This window comes from Delphinapterus leucas, chromosome 9 (assembly GCF_059928025.1).
Source record: "Delphinapterus leucas isolate spDelLeu-1000000601 "Yukka" chromosome 9, BTC_Dleu_Yukka2, whole genome shotgun sequence".
NCBI classification, from domain to species: Eukaryota; Metazoa; Chordata; class Mammalia; order Artiodactyla; family Monodontidae; genus Delphinapterus; species Delphinapterus leucas.
Window position 1 is genome coordinate 51673607 of NC_143137.1, and position 18319 is coordinate 51691925.

An 18319-nucleotide genomic window follows, 5' to 3' on the forward strand; every position below is an offset into this window, starting at 1 on the left:
GCAAGAGGGTTCCCTTTTCTCCACACCCTCTCCAGCATTTATTGTTTGCAGATTTTTTTGATGATGGCCATTCTGACCGGTGTGAGGTGATACCTCATTGTAGTTTTGATTTGCATTTCTCTAATGATTAGTAAAGTTGAGCATCCTTTCATGTGTTTGTTGGCAATCTGCATATCTTCTTTGGAGAAACATCTATTTAAGTCTTCTGCCCATTTTTGGATTGGGTTGTTTGTTTTATTGATATTGAGCTGCATGTATATTTTGAAGATTAATCCTTTGGAAACACAAAAGACCCTGAATAGCCAAAGCAATCTTGAGAAAGAAAAACGGAGCTGGAAGAATCAGGCTCCCTGAGTTCAGACTACACTACAAAGCTGTAGTAATCAAGACAATATGGCACAAAAACAGAAAATATAGATCAATGGAACAGGATAGAAAGCCCAGAGATAAACCCATGCACATATGGTCACCTTATCTTTGATAAAGGAGGCAAGGGTATACAATGGAGAAAAGACAGACTCTTCAGTAAGTGGTGCCAGGAAAACTGGATAGCTACATGTAAAAGGATGAAATTAGAACACTCCCTAACACCATACACAAAAAATAAACTCAAAATGGATTAAAGACCTAAATGTAAGACCGGACACTATAAAACTCTTAGAGGAAAACACAGGAAGAACACTCTATGACATAAATCACAGCAAGATCTTTTTTGACCCACCTCCTAGAGAAATGGAAATAAAAACAAAAATAAACAAATGGGACCTAATGAAACTTAAAAGCTTTTGCACAGCAAAGGAAACCATAAACAAGATGAAAAGACAATCCTCAGAATGGGAGAAAATATCTGCAAATGAAGCAACTGACTAAGGATTAATCTCCAAAATATACAAGCAGCTCATGCAGCTCAGTATCATTATACTTTTATAGACATGTTACTGCCATATTTAACTCCTTAATATCTAGTCACACTGGGGACTATTCCATTTCAAAAGATCAACATTGAAGATTCACCTCAAATAACTATTTGGTGGCATTTTTGAACAGCCTCTTCCCTCCCCTTTTTTCTGCCAAATTAAAGATCAGCTCCCTCCAGAGTACTTTCTTAATATTCTATATATAAATATTGGTTGTTACTTGTTCACATTTCTAAATTATTAACTCCTTCAATGCTGTAATCCTATAAAGCAGCACCTAGTTCAATTCCTGATACAGAAGATACTCAAAATAGGTTGTCTGTATATCTATATCTATCTATCTATCTATATCTATATCTATATCTATATATATATCAAAGCAGTATGAATGACACAGATGTACGACCAAGAAAAGATACAACCAGGTACTTATAAAAAGTAGTAAAACACTAATTTTAATATAATGTGATCTTTGAAGATATAGCAAAGACTGTTTTTCCTTAATTATTACACAGATTACATATACAATTTGTGTGACAAACATTAAATCCAGTAGTACTCTCTAGCAGTAGTTTTCTGGCAACAGTGTAAGTACTGCACTTAAATTTTTTCAATACTTCTTTACTGTGAATGCTATTTTGTATTCTTACAAAAATAAGAGGACATCTTCAGTCAAATATTTAAGTTTATATTACTGTTACACACCTATATCACAGGTTTCCAACCAGTAAATGACAAAAAGGTAACATACCAAATGAAACTGATCCACCTTCGGGATTCCATCCTCATTTGTCTCAAATTTCTGATTTTGAACAGAGAGCTGTTAAAGAGAATGAGAATGAATAAGTTCCCAATGTACCAAAATACTGATCCTATAGCAGAGGCAAATCTGGAACTTTTTAGGTTCTAGAGAGAAGCAGAGCTCAAAGAAAGCACATTAGTTCTTGCAGGATAAAAAAACTTTCATAATAACAACTACCAAACAGTCCCTGGGGCTCCTAACATATCAAGCAGAGTTGATGTACACACTATAAGCACTTCTAATACTTCCTCACTTTATAAGCAAATATATTAAAATTTTGTAGCACTCCCATTCATGGTTCTACTTTATGTCCACAACCATTTTCTTCTTTCTTCTCATCTTCAATTTATAATATCTTGCTCTGTTTTCAAGTACCCCTGCGAACTGCCTTATATCCTTTCTGGAACAAGATAAGGTATTTAATAAATTAAGGTAAAGTCAGCCAAAAGGAAGGCATATATACACAAGGCTGAAACTCTAGCAAGAGGACTAGATTACTCTCATAAGTGTAAGAACTGCAACAAATAGGTGGTACCAGAAGCTATGAGAGTAAACAACAACACCCAAGGAAGGGCTGTACAGTGAAAACTTTAGTAGGATGTGGGCTAAATCCTTCGGAACACTAACATTTAACAGATAGGCAGTAAAGAGGAGTAAAAGAAATGCCCAGTCACAGAGGCAAAAGAAGAACTTAGAAGGTACTGTGTCACAGAAAACAATGGGTAAAGTAATTACTGTGGATATTTTTTTCCTGATAGATCAGACTTAACCGTATTTTTAGGCTAAAGGAAAGGTGAAGAATAAAAAGAAAAGAAATAGACTAAAGATACAGTGAAGACAGAAGAATGGTAAAAGTGAGGTATTAGAACAGGAGAGAGAATGGGGTCAAGGTCACATGCAGATGGCTTACACTGGAGAAGGAGCACTTTAATTCTCTGAGATAGGAGTAGAAGACAGAAGACCAGGTAAAGAGGTGACCAGTTTGTAGACAGAAGCACTGAAATTTTATGGAAAGCACATATCATGATCTCAGTTTAAAAAAATAAAATTAAGAGGCAAGGTCTACTGAGAAGAACAGGTATAAGATTTAGGTACGGGCTTGAGGAAAGCAGTAAAAGGTTTAAAGTAATCGTTGAGGGAAATATGAGAATGAACTGACTGTGGGCAGGTGAAAGGACTAAAAGAAAGCACTGAGGACCTAACAGAAGTAAGACTGATATGGTGCTGACATTCTGCAAAAGTATTCAGTTCCCAAGGTGTTCAAGGGGTCCCATTCCATACCAGTCTTCCCTCTTAAAATAAAATCTGAATAAAACATAACCAACAAACCTAAGAAGACTCTGGAAAGTGGAAATAAGAAGCTAAAAAGGAAAGAAGAAAGTGAAGTGGCTAGGAACCTTGGGATTTAAGAAATGACACAATGGTGAATTCCCTGGGTTTTATTTCTGACTCTCCTATATCCCACAATGGATGCTAGAGAAGCTTGCAACCCAGAAATGGCAAGAGCCACAGACCAAAAGAGCCCCAAGAAAAGCCTGCTCCCTCTAGCTAAAGGACTGTGAATAGGGTAGTCCAGCAGAACAGAAAACCTTTTTGGTAACAGCCTCTACTCCAGCCAAACACCAAAGGAAAAACTGTCAGCGGGGCTGAGTGGGGAGCTGAACTCCCACCCGTACTCATCAGCGAAAAGGCAGAACAAGGTTGTATGTGATGGCACTAGTTGGCAATCTACTCCAAGGGGTACTGTCAGTGGGACCCAGTGGAGAGCTATCTTCTACTACCACTCAACAGCAACAAAGTGGAAAAAGCAGTGTGAGGCAGTGTTAGCCAGCACTCTATTTTTCCCTCACCACTCCCCAAATGACAGGAGGACCCCGTGGGAAAGGAAGCTTATACCCTCACCAGGTAGCAACAGGTACACGGAGGTGGAATAAGGCAGTGGTGAAGCAGTAACAGTTTAACACTCTGCTCCTCCTGCTCCCTGCACTCTGTTAACAGAGAGATGAATTTCCACTCCCAACCATCAGGAACAAGAAGAGGCAAAGTAGTACAAATCAGCATTCCACTTTTGCTGAGGTGGTGTCAGCAGAGCTCAATGGGGAGCTGAAGATCTAAAGTCATCTGAAACTGTACACTACACCTAAACAAGGTAACTGTCTGCAAAAAAGGAAGATTAAATAGGATGCAGAGTCTCAGAACATAATACCCCAAATGTTCAGGCTACAGTCAAAAATCACATGTCAAGTTTAAAACCAACAAAATCTTAAATGACAAAAAGACAATCAACAGAAGACATCAAGAGGGCACAGATGCAAGGATTATCTGACAAGGATTTTAAAGGAGCCATCATAACAATGCTTAGAGATCAATTAGAAACATGCATGAAAGAAAAAAAAATAGAAAGCTTCAGCAAAGAAGACAGAAGATATAGAGAAAACCAAATAGAAATTTTAGAAATGAAAAACAACAACAGAACAGAAATAACTCACTGGATTGGCTCAACAGTAGAATGAATATGACAGAGGAAAGCACTGATGAAACTGAAGATAGAAAAACAGAAAATATCTGGATTGAACAACAGAAAGAAAATGAACACAGCCTCAGGAACCTGTGGGACAATAACAAAAGATCCAAATTTGTATCATCAGTCTCAGAAAAAAAGGAGAAAGAGTGTAGGACTAACAAAATAGTTATATGAATAACAGCTGAACCAAAATTTCACAAATTTGCTAAAAAACACAAATTGAAGAAACTGAGCAAACCCCAAAGAGAGTAAACCCAAAGAAATCCTTGCTAAGACACATCATAATCAAACTTCAGAAAACTAAAAACAAAACAAAGCCTTAAAAACAGGTGGAGAGAAACATCACATTACCTATAAGAGGAATAATGATTCAAATGACAGTGGAGTTCTCATGAGAAACCATGAAGGCCCAATGAAAGTGGCACAGCATTTCTGAAGCACTGAAAGAAAAGAACTATAAACCCAGAATTCTGTACGCAGCAAAAAACATCCTTCAGAAATGAAGGCGCAATTAAGATGCTCTCAGATGAAGGAAAACTAACAATTTGTCACCAGCAGACTTACCGAATGGCTAAAGTAAGTTCTTAAAATAGAAAGGAAATGATAAAAGAATAAATACTGAAACATCAGGAATGAAAAAAGAACTGAAAAGAGTAAAAATATGGGTAGATGTTATAGATGATCCTCATAAATAACACACTTTGAGAAGTGAACTCCAAGCTCTCTGCACTTGGATCCAATAAGAAAGCAATAATGAGTCTGAGGTTCTTGGTTGGGTCTCAAAGGAGGTCCAGAAACACATGAAATTCCTGCACAGAGGAGGGCATTAGAGATGTTAGTGGCTCCATCCAGCCTGGAAGCCTTAATCCTCCTACATACAATTCTGTAATAATGAGATCCATTCCACTCAGTCTGCTTAATTATGATATTAGCATCACTTCCAGATTTTAGGGGGCTGCCACCCATTTTCCTTCTCTTGAGATTTCTCTTAATTGGAATATTTGTGAAAGGCACTCATCATAGGTCACATTAGCTGTATCTAAAGGAATGACAGATATGGAATATTACTTTTCCCCTTGTCTCTTAGTTGGGGATTAAACATCAAAAAGAAGCATAATGTATAAAAAGTACACCTGACCTCTAAACAGAAGTGTTACTCACATCCATGCAAGGCTTTCTAAAAGGAGGACTTCTCACCAAAGAGCTCATAGAAGACAAGGTTAGAGATGCCTTAATAGGGCATTGTAAAATATAAGGGACTTCATTGTAATCAGTGCAATGACACTTATTAGTAACCTATTTCCAAAGCCTGGGCCCCTACAGCAATTGTTCATCATTGGCTTCAGTGAAGACTGCACCTTCAAGGCTTAATATGCGATGTGAATGCAGAAGGCGGTCTTGAACACAGCCTCAAGACACTGAAATTCTGAGATGGGACGTTACTTAAGAAGTGATGTCCTTCTCTGACTTTCACATGCCTCACGTCTACACTTAGGATGATGATGTGCTCCCTCACATGGTTGTTTAGGGGGATGCAATGAGATGAAGTTCATAAAGCACTTATTAACTAAGTTCCAAACATGCACTATGTGTTCCCAGCAAGGGAGGATGTTATCACCATGTTATAAATACACATAATAATGTCCTTAAATTAATAAATATAATGTTTGGTCATACTCTGGAGAAAAATCAAATATATGTCTCTTTTATAAAAATTAGTCTCACAAAGAAATAAAACCTTAAAAAAATAGAATATTTTTAAAATCATATATAGCAGACCACAAAACGTATCTAGAAACGGGGTTTGTCTAAACAGGCTAAAGAGATGAATAGGAGTCAAAGGGGATACAGGGTAGCCTAGATGTTATATGATGGGGTCCAACGCTGAAGAAGAAAGGAAGAGAAGCTAGGAGGTTGCTGATAGACTACGGAGAAAGGGAAGACAGTGGACAAAACATATTGGAGATTTAAGAGCAGTTACAGTAAAATGAGAGGATAGGAAGTCCTGTCCAGATAAAAATATACTGGATTGGATTCTTTACTTTTGTAAAAGAAAAACTATAGGGAATCACAAAATCCTGGTTTCAGAAGGTAACTGAAACTGCATGAAGGTATGGGTCTCAAATTGTTAAGGAGGTCCAAAAACCGCAGACCTGAGAGAATGGCTAAAACAGAAAACAATGGCAATAGGAGATATTAACAATCGTGAGAGTCTGAAACTCTCATACAGTGCTGGCTCTGAGAATGCAAAATGGTACAGCCACTCTGGAAAACTTTGGCACCCCCTTATAAAGTTATATATACAATTACAGTCTACTCAATAATCGTCCTCCTATTTATTCTAGAGAAGTAAAAGTATGTTCACACAAAAACCTATACACAAATGTTCCTAGCATCTTTATTTGTAATAGCCAAAAACTGGAAACCCAAATGTCCTTCAACAGATAAACAAAGTTGGTACATCCATATAATAGAGTACTACTCAGCCACAAAAATGGAATGAACTATTGATATACTAAACAACTTGGATGAATTTCAAAGGCATTATGCTGACTGAAGAAGCTAGTCTCAAAAGGTTACATACTGTAAGATAACATTTATATGACATTCTTAAAAAGACAAAGCTGTAGTGGTATAGAAAAGATCAGCGGTTGCCAAGGGTTAAGGGTTAGGGAGAGGGTATGACTACAAAGGGACAGCACATAGGATTTTTTTTTTTTTAGAGTTAGGGAACTGCTCTGTATCCCAGCTGTGGTGATGGGTATACTAATCTATACATATGTTAAAATTCATAGGACTGAACACCAAAAACCAATCAACTGTACTACATGGTAATTTAAAAATAAAATTTTTAAAAGAACTCAGTCAACATTAAAGAAGAGCAGGAATTCAGCACAATAGTGACTTTACTCATAAAGCTCTTTACTACCAGTTAATGAAGAAAGGAAATTGGTGGAATAAAGACTACTATTACCATACTTAAGTGATATTTTATGATAGCTCTCAGGAACATAAGAACATTTGAGACATTCACTTTCGTCCTGATGTAAAGAATAAAGAGATTACTAAAGCAATGACAAAAATGATGCCAGTACAATCATTTCTATGGCTATGATGGTTCTATGAAACCACACAAATTTAAATACATATGCCAGCATAAGGCTAAAACTTGTGAATAATTAATTGTTGAATGGGATTCCCACTGATTACCACTTGGGTAGGTATAAATACTCTTTTTATAACAGTTTTATTGAGGTATAGTTGATGTACAATAAACTACATGTATTTAAAGTATATAATTATCAATATTTTGATATATGTATCCTGCTACAAATTCATCACCACAATCAATCTGGTGAACATGGTGATCATGCCAAAAAAATTTCCTCATGCCCCTTTGTAATCTATCGCTCCCTTCCTCTCTGCCCTCAAACTCCAGAGCACTCCTTTCTATCACCATAGATAAGTTTGCATTTTTTAGAATTCTATATAAATAGAAACATAAAATATGTACTTTCTTTCCTTTGCCTTTTTTTAGCTTGGCAGAATTATTTTGAGATTCCTCCATATTACTGGGTGTAGAGGCATAACCTGAGAGATACTGAGGATTCAGTTCCAGACCACTGCAATAAAGTGAATACTGAAATAAAGTGAGTCATGCAATTTTTTTTGGTTTCCCGTAACATAACAGTTATGTTTATACTATACTGTAACCTATTAAGTATGCAATAGCATTATGTCTAAAAAACAATGTAAGGGGTGGGACCTTCAAGATGGCAGAGGAATAAGACATGGAGATCACCTTCCTCCCCACAAATACATCAAAAATACATCTACATGTGGAACAATTCCTACAGAAAAACTACTGAATGCTGGCAGAAGACCTCCGTCTTCCCAATAGGCAAGAAAATCCTCACGTACCCGGAGAGGGCAGAAGAAAAAACAGAGACAAAAGAATAGGGATGGGACCTGCACTTCTGGGATGGAGCTGTGAAAGAGGAAAAGTTTCCACTTACTAGGAAGCCCCTTCACTGGCAGAGACGGGAGGTGGGCAAGGGGGAAGCTTCAGAGCCACGGAGGAGAGCGCAGCAACAGGGGTGCAGAGGGCAAAGTGGAGAGATTCCCACACAGAGGATCGGTGCTGACCTGCACTCACCAGCCTGAGAGGCTTGTCTGCTCACCCGCTGGGGCAAGTGGGGGCTGGGAGTTGAGGCTCAGGCTTCGGAGGTCAGATCCCAAGGAGAGGACTAGGGTTGGCTGCGTGAAGACATCTTGAAGGGGACAACTGCACCACAGCTAGTGGGGAGGGAGTCCGGGAAAAAGTCTGGACCTTCCTAAGAGGCAAGAGACTACTATTTCAGGGTGTGCGAGGAGAGGGGATTCTTTCCCTGTCTGTCCACAGAAAGCAGAGCAAAGCCTAAACGAGCTCCAGAGATGGATGCAAGCCGCGGGTATCACCTCGGACACCAGAGACGGGCATGAAACGCTAACTGCTGCTGCAGCCACCAAGAAGCCTGTGTGCAAGCACAGGTCACTATCCACACCCCCATCCCAGGAGCCTGTGCAGCCCACCACTACCAGGCTCCCGCGATGCAGGGACAACTTCCCCGGGAGAACATACGGCGCGCCTCAGGCTGTTGCAACGTCACGCCAGCCTCTGCCACTGCAGGCTCGCCCTGCATTCCAATTACAACTACTGTACCCCTCCCTCTTCCCGACCTGAGTGAGCCAGACTGCCCTAATCAGCCGCTGTTTTAACCCTGTCCTGTCTGGGTGGGAACAGAGGCCTGAAGACAACCTACATACAGAGGCGGGGCCAAAACCAAAGCTGAACCCCAGGAGCTGTGCAAACAAGAAGAGAAAGGGAAATTTCTCCGTGCAGCCTCAGGAGCAGCAGATTAAATCCCCAAAATCAACTTGAAGTACCCTGAATCTGTGGAATACCTGAATAGAAAACGACTCATCCCAAAAAGAGGTTGTGGACATTGGGAGCAACTGTAGACTTGGGGTTTGCTCTCTGCAACTGACTTCTTTCTGACTTTTATGTTTATCTTAGTATAGTTTCTAGTGCTTGTTATCATTGGTGGATTTATTGATTTGATTGCTCTCTTCTTTTTCTTTTTTTATTATTATTACTTTTTTATTCTAATAGTTTTTTAAAAAATTTTTTATTTTCATAATTTTTTTAACTTTCATTATTTACTGGGTTTTTTCCTTTCTTTTTTTCTCCCTTTTCTTCTGAGCTGTGTGGATGAGAGGGTCTTGGTGCTCCGGCCTGGTGCCAGGCCTGAGCCTCTGAGGTGGGAAAGCCGAGCTCAGGACACTGGACCACCACAGACCTCCCAGCCCCACATAATATCAATTGGCTAGAGCTCTCCCAGAGATCTGTGCCTCATCGCTAAGACCCAGCTCCACCCAACAGCCAGCAAGCTCCAGTGCTGGACACCCCATGCCAAAAAACTATCAAGACAGGAACATAACTGCACCCATTAGCAGACAGGCTGCCTAAAATCATACTAAGTTCACAGACACTACAAAGCACACCACCGCACGCGGTTCTGCCCACCAGAAAGACAAGATCCATCCCCACCCACCAAAACACAGGCACCAGTCCCCTCCACCAGGAAGCCTACACAATCCACTGAACCAACCTTACCCACTGGAGGCAGACACCAAAAACAACGGGAACAATGAACCTGCAGCCTGCAGGAGACCCCAAACACAGTAAGTTCAACAAAATGAGAAGACAGAGAAATATGCAGCAGATGGAAGGAACAAGGTAAAAACCTAGCAGACCAAACAAATGAAGAGGAAATAGGCAGTCTACCTGAAAAAGAATTCAGAGTAATGATAGTAAAGATGATCCAAAATCTTGGAAACAGAATGGAGAAAATGCAAGAAACATTTAACAAAGAACTAAAAGAACAAAAGAGCAACAAAACAATGATGAACAACACAAGAAATGAAATTAAAAATTCTCTAGAAGGAGTCAATAGCAGAATAACTGAGGAAGAAGAACAGATAAGTGACCTGGAAGATAAAATAGTGGAAATAACTACCACACAGCAGTATAAAGAAAAAAGAATGAAAAGAATTGAGAACAGTCTCAGAGACCACTGGGACAACATTAAACGCACAAACATTCTAATTATAGGGATCCCAAAAGAAGAAGAGAAAAAGAAAGGGTCTGAGAAAATATTTGAAGAGATGATACTTGAAAACTTCCCTAACATGGGAAAGGAAATAGTCAATCAAGTCCAGGAAGCGCAGAGAGTCCCATACAGGATAAATTCAAGGACTAACATGCCAACACACATAGTAATGAAACTATCAAAAATTACAGACAAAGAGAAAATATTAAAAGCAGCAAGGGAAAAGAAACAAATAACATACAATGGAATGCCCCATAAGGTTAACAGCTGATCTTTCAGCAGAAACTCTGCAAGCCAGAAGGGAGTGGCAGGACATATTTAAAGTGATAGAAGGGACAAACCTACAACCAAGATTACTCTACCCAGCACGGATTTCATTCACATTTGACAGAGAAATTAAAACCTTTACAGGCAGCAAAAGTTAAGAGAATTCAGCACCACCAAACCAGCTTTACAACAAATGCTAAAGGAACGTCTCTAGGCAGGAAACACAAGAGGAGGAACAGACCTACAAAAACAAACCCCGAATAATTAAGAAAATGGTAATAGGAACATACATATCGATAATTACCTTATATGTAAATGGATTAAATGCTCCAAGCAAAAGACACAGACTGGATGAATAGACACAGAAGCAGCACCCGTATATATACTGTCAACAAGAGACCCACTTCAGACCTAGGGACCCACAGACTGAAAGTGAGGGGATGGAAAAAGATTATTCCATGCAAATGGGTATCAAAAGAAAGCTGGAGTAGCAATTCTCGTGTCAGATAAAATAGACTTTAAAACAAAGACTATTACAAGAGACAAAGAAGGACACTACACAATGATCGAGGAATCAATCCAAGAAGAAGATATAACAATCGTAAATATGTATGCACCCAAAATAGGAGCACCTCAATACATAAGGCAAATGCTAACAGTCATAAAAGGGGAAATCAACAGCAAGACAATCATAGTACGGGGCTTTAACACCACACTTTCATTAATGGACAGATCATCCAAAAACAAAATAAATAAGAAAACACAAGCTTTAAACGACACATTAAACAAGATGGACTTAATTGATATTTATAGGACAATCCATCCAAAAACAACAGAATACACTTTCTTCTCAAGTGCTCATGGAACATTCTCCAGGATAGATCACACCTTGGATCACAAATCAAGCCTTGGTAAATTTAAGAAAACTGAAATCGTATCAACTATCTTTTCTGACCACAACGCTATGAGACCAGATATCAATTACAGGAAAAAACTGTAAAAAATACAAACGCACAGAGGCTAAATATGCTAACTAACTAAGAGACCACCGAAGAAGTCAGAGGAAATCAAAAAAATACCTAGAAACAAATGACAATGAAAACACGACAACCCAAAACCTATGAGATGCAGCAACAGTTCTAAGAGGGAAGTTTATAGCAATACAATCCTACCTCAAGAAACAAGAAACATCTCAAATAAACAACCTCACCACACCTAAAGCAATTAGAGAAAAAATAAAAAAAACCAAAGTTAGCAGAAGGAAAGAAATCATAAAGTGCAGATAAGAAATAAATGAAAAAGAAATGAAGGAAACAATAGCAAAGATCAATAGAACTAAAAGCTGGTTCTTTCAGAGGATAAACAAAATTGATAAACCATTAGGCAGACTCATCAAGACAAAAAGGGAGAAGACTCAAATCGACAGAATTAGAAATGAAAAAGGCAGAAATACAAAGGGACACTGCAGAAATACAAAGGATCAGGAGAGATTACTACAAGCAACTATATATGCCAGTAAAACAGACAACCTGAAAGAAATGGACAAATCCTTAGAAAAACACAACCTTCTGAGACTGAACCAGGAAGAAATAGAAAACATAAAAAGACCAATCACAAGCCCTGAAATTGAAACTGTGATTAAAAGTCATCCAACAAGCAAAAGCCCAGGACCAGATGGCTTCACAGGCAAATTCTATCAAACATTTAGCGAAGAGCTAACACCCATCCTTCTCAAACTCTTCCAAAATATAGCAGAGGGAGGAACACTCCCAAACTCATTCTACGAGGTCACCAACACCCTGATACCAAAACCAGACAAAGATGTCACAAAAAAGGAAAACCGCAGGCCAATATCACTGATGAACACAGATGCAAAAATCCTCAACAAAATACTAGCAAACAGAATCCAACAGCACATTAAAAGGATCATACACCATGATCAAGTGAGTTTTATGCCAGGAATGCAAGGATTCTTCAATATACAGAAATCAATCAATGTGATACACCGTATTAAAAAACTGAAGGATAAAAACCATATGATAATCTCAACAGATGCAGAAAAAACTTTCGACAAAATTCAACACCCATTTATGATCAAAACTCTCCAGAAAGTAGGCATAGAGGGAACTTACATCAATATAATAGAGACCATATAAGACAAACCCACAGCCAACATCGTTCTCAATGGTGAAAAACTGAAACCATTTCCTCTAAGATCAGGAACAAGACAAGGTTGCCCACTCTCACCACTATTATTCAACATAGTTTTGGAAGCTTTAGCCACAGCACTCAGCAACAAAAAAGAAATAAAAGGAATCCAAATCTAAAAGAAGTAAAACTGTCACTGTCTGCAGACACGATACTATACATAGAGAACCCTAAAGATGCTACCAGAAAACTGCTAGAGCTAATCAATGAATTTGGTAAAGTAGCAGGATACGAAATTAATGCACAGAAATCTCTTGCACTCCTATACACTAACGATGAAAAATCTGAAAGAGAAATTAAGGAAACACTCCCATTTACCACCACAACAAAAAGAATAAAATATCTAGGAATAAACCTACGTAAGGAGACAAAGACCTGTATGCAGAAAACTACAAGACAGTGATGAAAGAAATTAAAGATGATTCCAACAGATGGAGAGATATGCCATGTTCTTGGATTGGAAGAATCAACACTGTGAAAATGACTCTACTACCCAAAGCAATCTACAGATTCAATGCAATCCCTATCAAACTACCAATGGCATTTTTCACAGATCTAGAACAAAAAATTTCACAATTTGTATGGAAACACAAAAGACCCCAAATAGCCAAAGCAATCATGAGAAAGAAAAATGGAGCTGGAGGAATCAGGCTCCCTGACCTCACACTATACTACAAAGCTACAGTAATCAAGACAGTATGGTACTGGCACAAAAACAGAAATGTAGATCAACGGAACAGGATAGAAAGCCCAGAGATAAACCCATGCACACATGGTCACCTTATCTTTGATAAAAGAGGCAAGAATACACAATGGAGGAAAGACAGCCTCTTCAGTAAGTGATGCTGGGAAAACTGGACAGCTACATGTAAAAGAATGAAATTACAACACTTCCTAACACCATACACAAAAATAAACTCAAAATGGATTAAAGACTTGAATGTAAGGCCAGACACCATCAAACTCTTAGAGGAAAACATAGGCAGAACACTCTATGACATAAATCACAGCAAGATCCTTTTTGACCCACCTCCAAGAGAAATGGAAATAAAAACAAAAATAAACAAATGGGACCTAATGAAACTTAAAAGCTTTTGAACAGCAAAGGAAACCATAAACAAGACAAAAAGACAACCCTCAGAATGGGAGAAAATATTTGCAAATGCAGCAACTGACAAAGGATTAATCTCCACAAATATACAAGTAGCTCATGCAGCTCAATATCAAAAAAACAAACAACCCAATCCAAAAATGGGCAGAAGACCTAAACAGACATTTCTCCTAAGATATACAGATTGCCAATAAACACATGAAAGGATGCTCAACATCACTAATCATTAGAGAAATGCAAATCAAAACTACAATGAGATATCATCTCACACCGGTCAGAATGGCCATCATCTAAAAATCTACAAACAATAAATGCTGGAGAAGGTGTGGAGAAAAGGTAACCGTCTTGCACTGTTGGTGGGAATGTAAATTGGTACAGCCACTATGGAGAACAGTATGGAGGTTCCTTAAAAAAGTAAAAATAAAACTACCATATGACCCAGCAATCCCACTACTGGGCACATACCCTGAGAAAACCGTAATTCAAAGAGTCATGTCCCACAATGTTCATTGCAGCACTATTTACACTATTTACAATAGCCAGGACATGGAAGCAACCTAAGTGTCCATCAACAGATGAATAGATAAAGAAGATGGGACACATATATACAATGGAATATAAAGAAACGAAATTGAGTTATTTGTAGGGAGGTGGATGGACCCAGAGTCTGTCATACAGAGTGAAGTCAGAAAGAGAAAAACAAATACCATATGCTAACACATATATATATGGAATCAAAAAAAAAAATGGTTCTGAAAAACCTAGGGGCAGGACAGGAATAAAGACACAGACACAGAGAATGGCCTTGAGGACACAGGGAGGGGGAAGGGTAAGCTGGGACGAAGTGAGAGAGTAGCATTGACATATACACTACCAAATGTAAAACAGATAGCTAGTGGGAAGCAGCTGCATAGCACAGGGAGATCAGCTTGGTGCTTTGTGACCACCTAGAAGGGTGGGATAGGGAGGGGGGGAGGGAGACGCAACAGGCAGGGTATATCGGGATATATGTATACATATAGCTGATTCACTGTGTTATACAGCAGAAACTTTACAACACTGTAAAGCAATTAATATTCCAATAAAGATGTTAAAAAATAAAAGAATAAAAAACAATGTACATCCCTTAATTTAAGAATATATTTTATTGCTAAAAAACGTTAACCATCATCTGACATGCAGGGTTGCCACAAATCTTCAATATATAAAAAAAAACAATATATGCGAAGTGCAATAAAGTGAAGCACAATAAAACAAGGCATGCCTGTATTAATAGTTCATTCCTTTTTATTGCTGAGTAGTATTCCAATGAATATATAGCAGACTGTTTTTCCATTCATCTGTTTATGGACATTTGGGTTGTTCCCATTTTTTGGCTCTTACAAATAAAATGTCTTTGAATATTTTTGTACAAGTCTTTGTGTGGACATATGCTTTTATTTCTCTTGGCTAAATACCTAGGAGTAAAACAGCTGGGTCATATAATAGGTATATGTTTAACCTTTTAACAACTGCCAAGTTGTTTTCCAAAGTGGTTGTTACATTTACATTCCCCTCAGCAATATATCAGAGTTCTAGTTGCTATACATCTTAGCCAACACTTGATGTGGTTAGTATTTTTAATTTTAGACATTATAGTGGGCGTGTGGTAGTATCTCATTTTGGTTTTAATTTGTACATCCCCAATGACTAATGATATTGAGAGCGTGTTTTCACATGCTTATTTACCATCTGGACATTTTATTTGGTAAGTGCCTATTTAAATATTTTGCCCATTTTTGAGTTGTCTTCTTATTATTCAGTTGTAAGAGTTCACTGTAAGCTGTATAGAAGTCTTCTGTCAGATATATGTTTTGCAAATATTTCCTCCAAGTTTGTGTATGACTTGCCTTTCATTTTTGTAACAGTGTCTTGTGAAGAGCACAATTTTAAATTTTGATGAAATCCAAATTATTTTCTTTTATACTTGATGTTTTTTGTGTCCTATTACAAAAAAATCTTTGCCAAACTCAGTAAGATTTTCTCCTGTATTTTATTCTTGAGTTTTAGAGACTTAGGTTTTACATTTTGGTCTAATATACATTTAGAGTTAATTTTTATACATTGTGCAATGAATAAGTCAAAGTTTATTTTTTATGTACAGATATCCAATTGTTACAATACCATTTGTTGAAGACTATCTCTTCCCTCATAGAACTGTCCTGGCACCTTGGTCAAAAATCAACTGACCATATTTTAGTGGGTGTTATTTCTACTGTCTCTATTCTGTTCCATTGATCTATGTCTAACTTTACATCAATATCACACTGCCTTGATTTACTGTAATTTTAAGTCTTAAAATCAGTTAAAATCCTCCACTTGTATTCTTTTTCAAAATTGTTTTAGCTATCCCAGATCCCATGTATTTTCATATAAACTACAGAATCTGATTGTCAATTACTGTCAAAAAAAAAAAAAAGTAAGCCTAGAAGGAGTTTTGTTGAAATTGTATCAAAACTATGACCAATTTGAGAAGAACTCACATCCATACAACACTGATTCTTCCAGTCCATGAACATGGCGCATCTCTCCATTTATTTACACCTTCTTTAGTTCCTGTCAACAATACTTTTGTAGTTTTCAGTATATAGATCTTGCAAATCTTTTGTCAATTTAGCTCTAAAAGTTCCATATTTTTTATACTTCTGTAAATGACTGTTTAATTTCAATTTCCTAGTATAAAGAAACCCAATTAATTATTATACTGACTTTGTATCCTGCAACCTTGCTAAATTTGTTGGTTTTAGTAGCATTAATGTATGTAACATTCATAAAGATTTTCTACATAATTAATCATGTCACCTGCAAATAAAGATGGCTTCACTTCTTCATTTTCAAACTGTATGCTTTTTATTTTGTTTTGTTGCCTTATTTGACTGACTAGAACCAGGATTAGCAAACTACAGCCTGTATGCCAAATCCATCCCACTGCTTGTTTTCATGCAGCGTGCAAACCAAGAATGGTTTTCACATTTTAAAATGTTTAAAAGAAAATCAAAGAATACTATTTCATGACACATGAAAATTATATGAAATTCAAATTTCAATATCCATAAATAAAGTTTTATTGGAACAGAGGCCCTCACTCATTTATGTACTGTCTATAGCTGCTTTCAGGCTAAAGCAGCAGAAACCATATGTCCCACAAAGCCTGAACTATTTACCATCTGGCCGCTTATGGAAAATTTTGCTGACCCCTGGGCTAGAACCTCCAGTACAATGTTAAACAGAAGAAGTGAGAACAGACATCCTTCCCTGTTAACACTTAATCCCTCATATTTCACAGGAAGAATGGGTTTAAACCATGGATTAGAAATAGCTATTTGGTTTACACTCAAAGCAGGAACTTTTACTCAAGGCTCATTTAATATCATTTAATATTTATTTTCCATATATGCATAAATTACTTCCAGATTAATATAGGACAAAACCATCCTCACTGTTAATCTTGACTTCAATAAAACTAAGACAGTAGCATGCTATGTAAAACATATTATCAAGCCAATTTTTAGAAAGTACACAACAGATGATAAGAAGTACAGCTGACTCTTGAACAACATGGAGGTTAGAGGTGCCGAAGCTTGGCACAGTTGAAAACCCGCATAGAATTTATGGTTGGCCCTCCATATCCCTGGTTCCTCTGTATGCGCGCAACCATGGATGGAGTGGTACTATAGTATATACTACTGAAAATGAAACTGCGCTTAAGTGGACCCAGGCAGTTCAAACCCATGTTGTTCAAATATCAACTGTAGAGCAACAGTTTATGACAACCTTTTAAAAACAAGTGGGAAGAAATTTTTTCTACTAAAAATCTACCACTATTTTTTATTCAGAGTAATATACTGAGGAAAGCCACTTCAAACCATCACTTTCTATACTGAAATATATATAAATAAATGACTTATCTGTTTCAATAAAAAAATAACATACCCACAATAAAAGGCAGCCATAAGCATATAAGTCAGAACTTGGAGAAGCAGGTTTTCCCATTTTCAATTCAGGTGATAGCAAACTCAAGTCACCAATCATCATGTTCACTGAGGCTCGCTGACTCTACAAAAACAGTAGGTTAAATATTTTAAAGGCAACACAGTTGAGGCAGCATTCTGTGAAGTAATCTGCATTTAATCAACACAAAAAATATTCATTTGAAATATTTTATTCTCTCTTGCTTTCAAATATTTTTACCTAATTTCCACTATTATAAATTGCTCTTAAAATCAGTCTCATGAAATTAACAGTGAGACTATGGTTACATTTCACATTGTAGACTCCAGGAGATTAAAAACTAAGAAC

General features: G+C 37.5%; 1 protein-coding gene across 1 annotated transcript in view; it reads right to left on the bottom strand.

The window, feature by feature from the left end:
- STK31 (serine/threonine kinase 31) overlaps positions 1-18319 on the bottom strand; it is an 88715-nt gene that overhangs the window by 17370 nt on the left and 53026 nt on the right. The window contains 2 exon segments of the mRNA XM_022585071.2: positions 1669-1737; positions 17954-18076. Coding sequence (XP_022440779.2) covers positions 1669-1737; positions 17954-18076 — 192 coding nt within the window.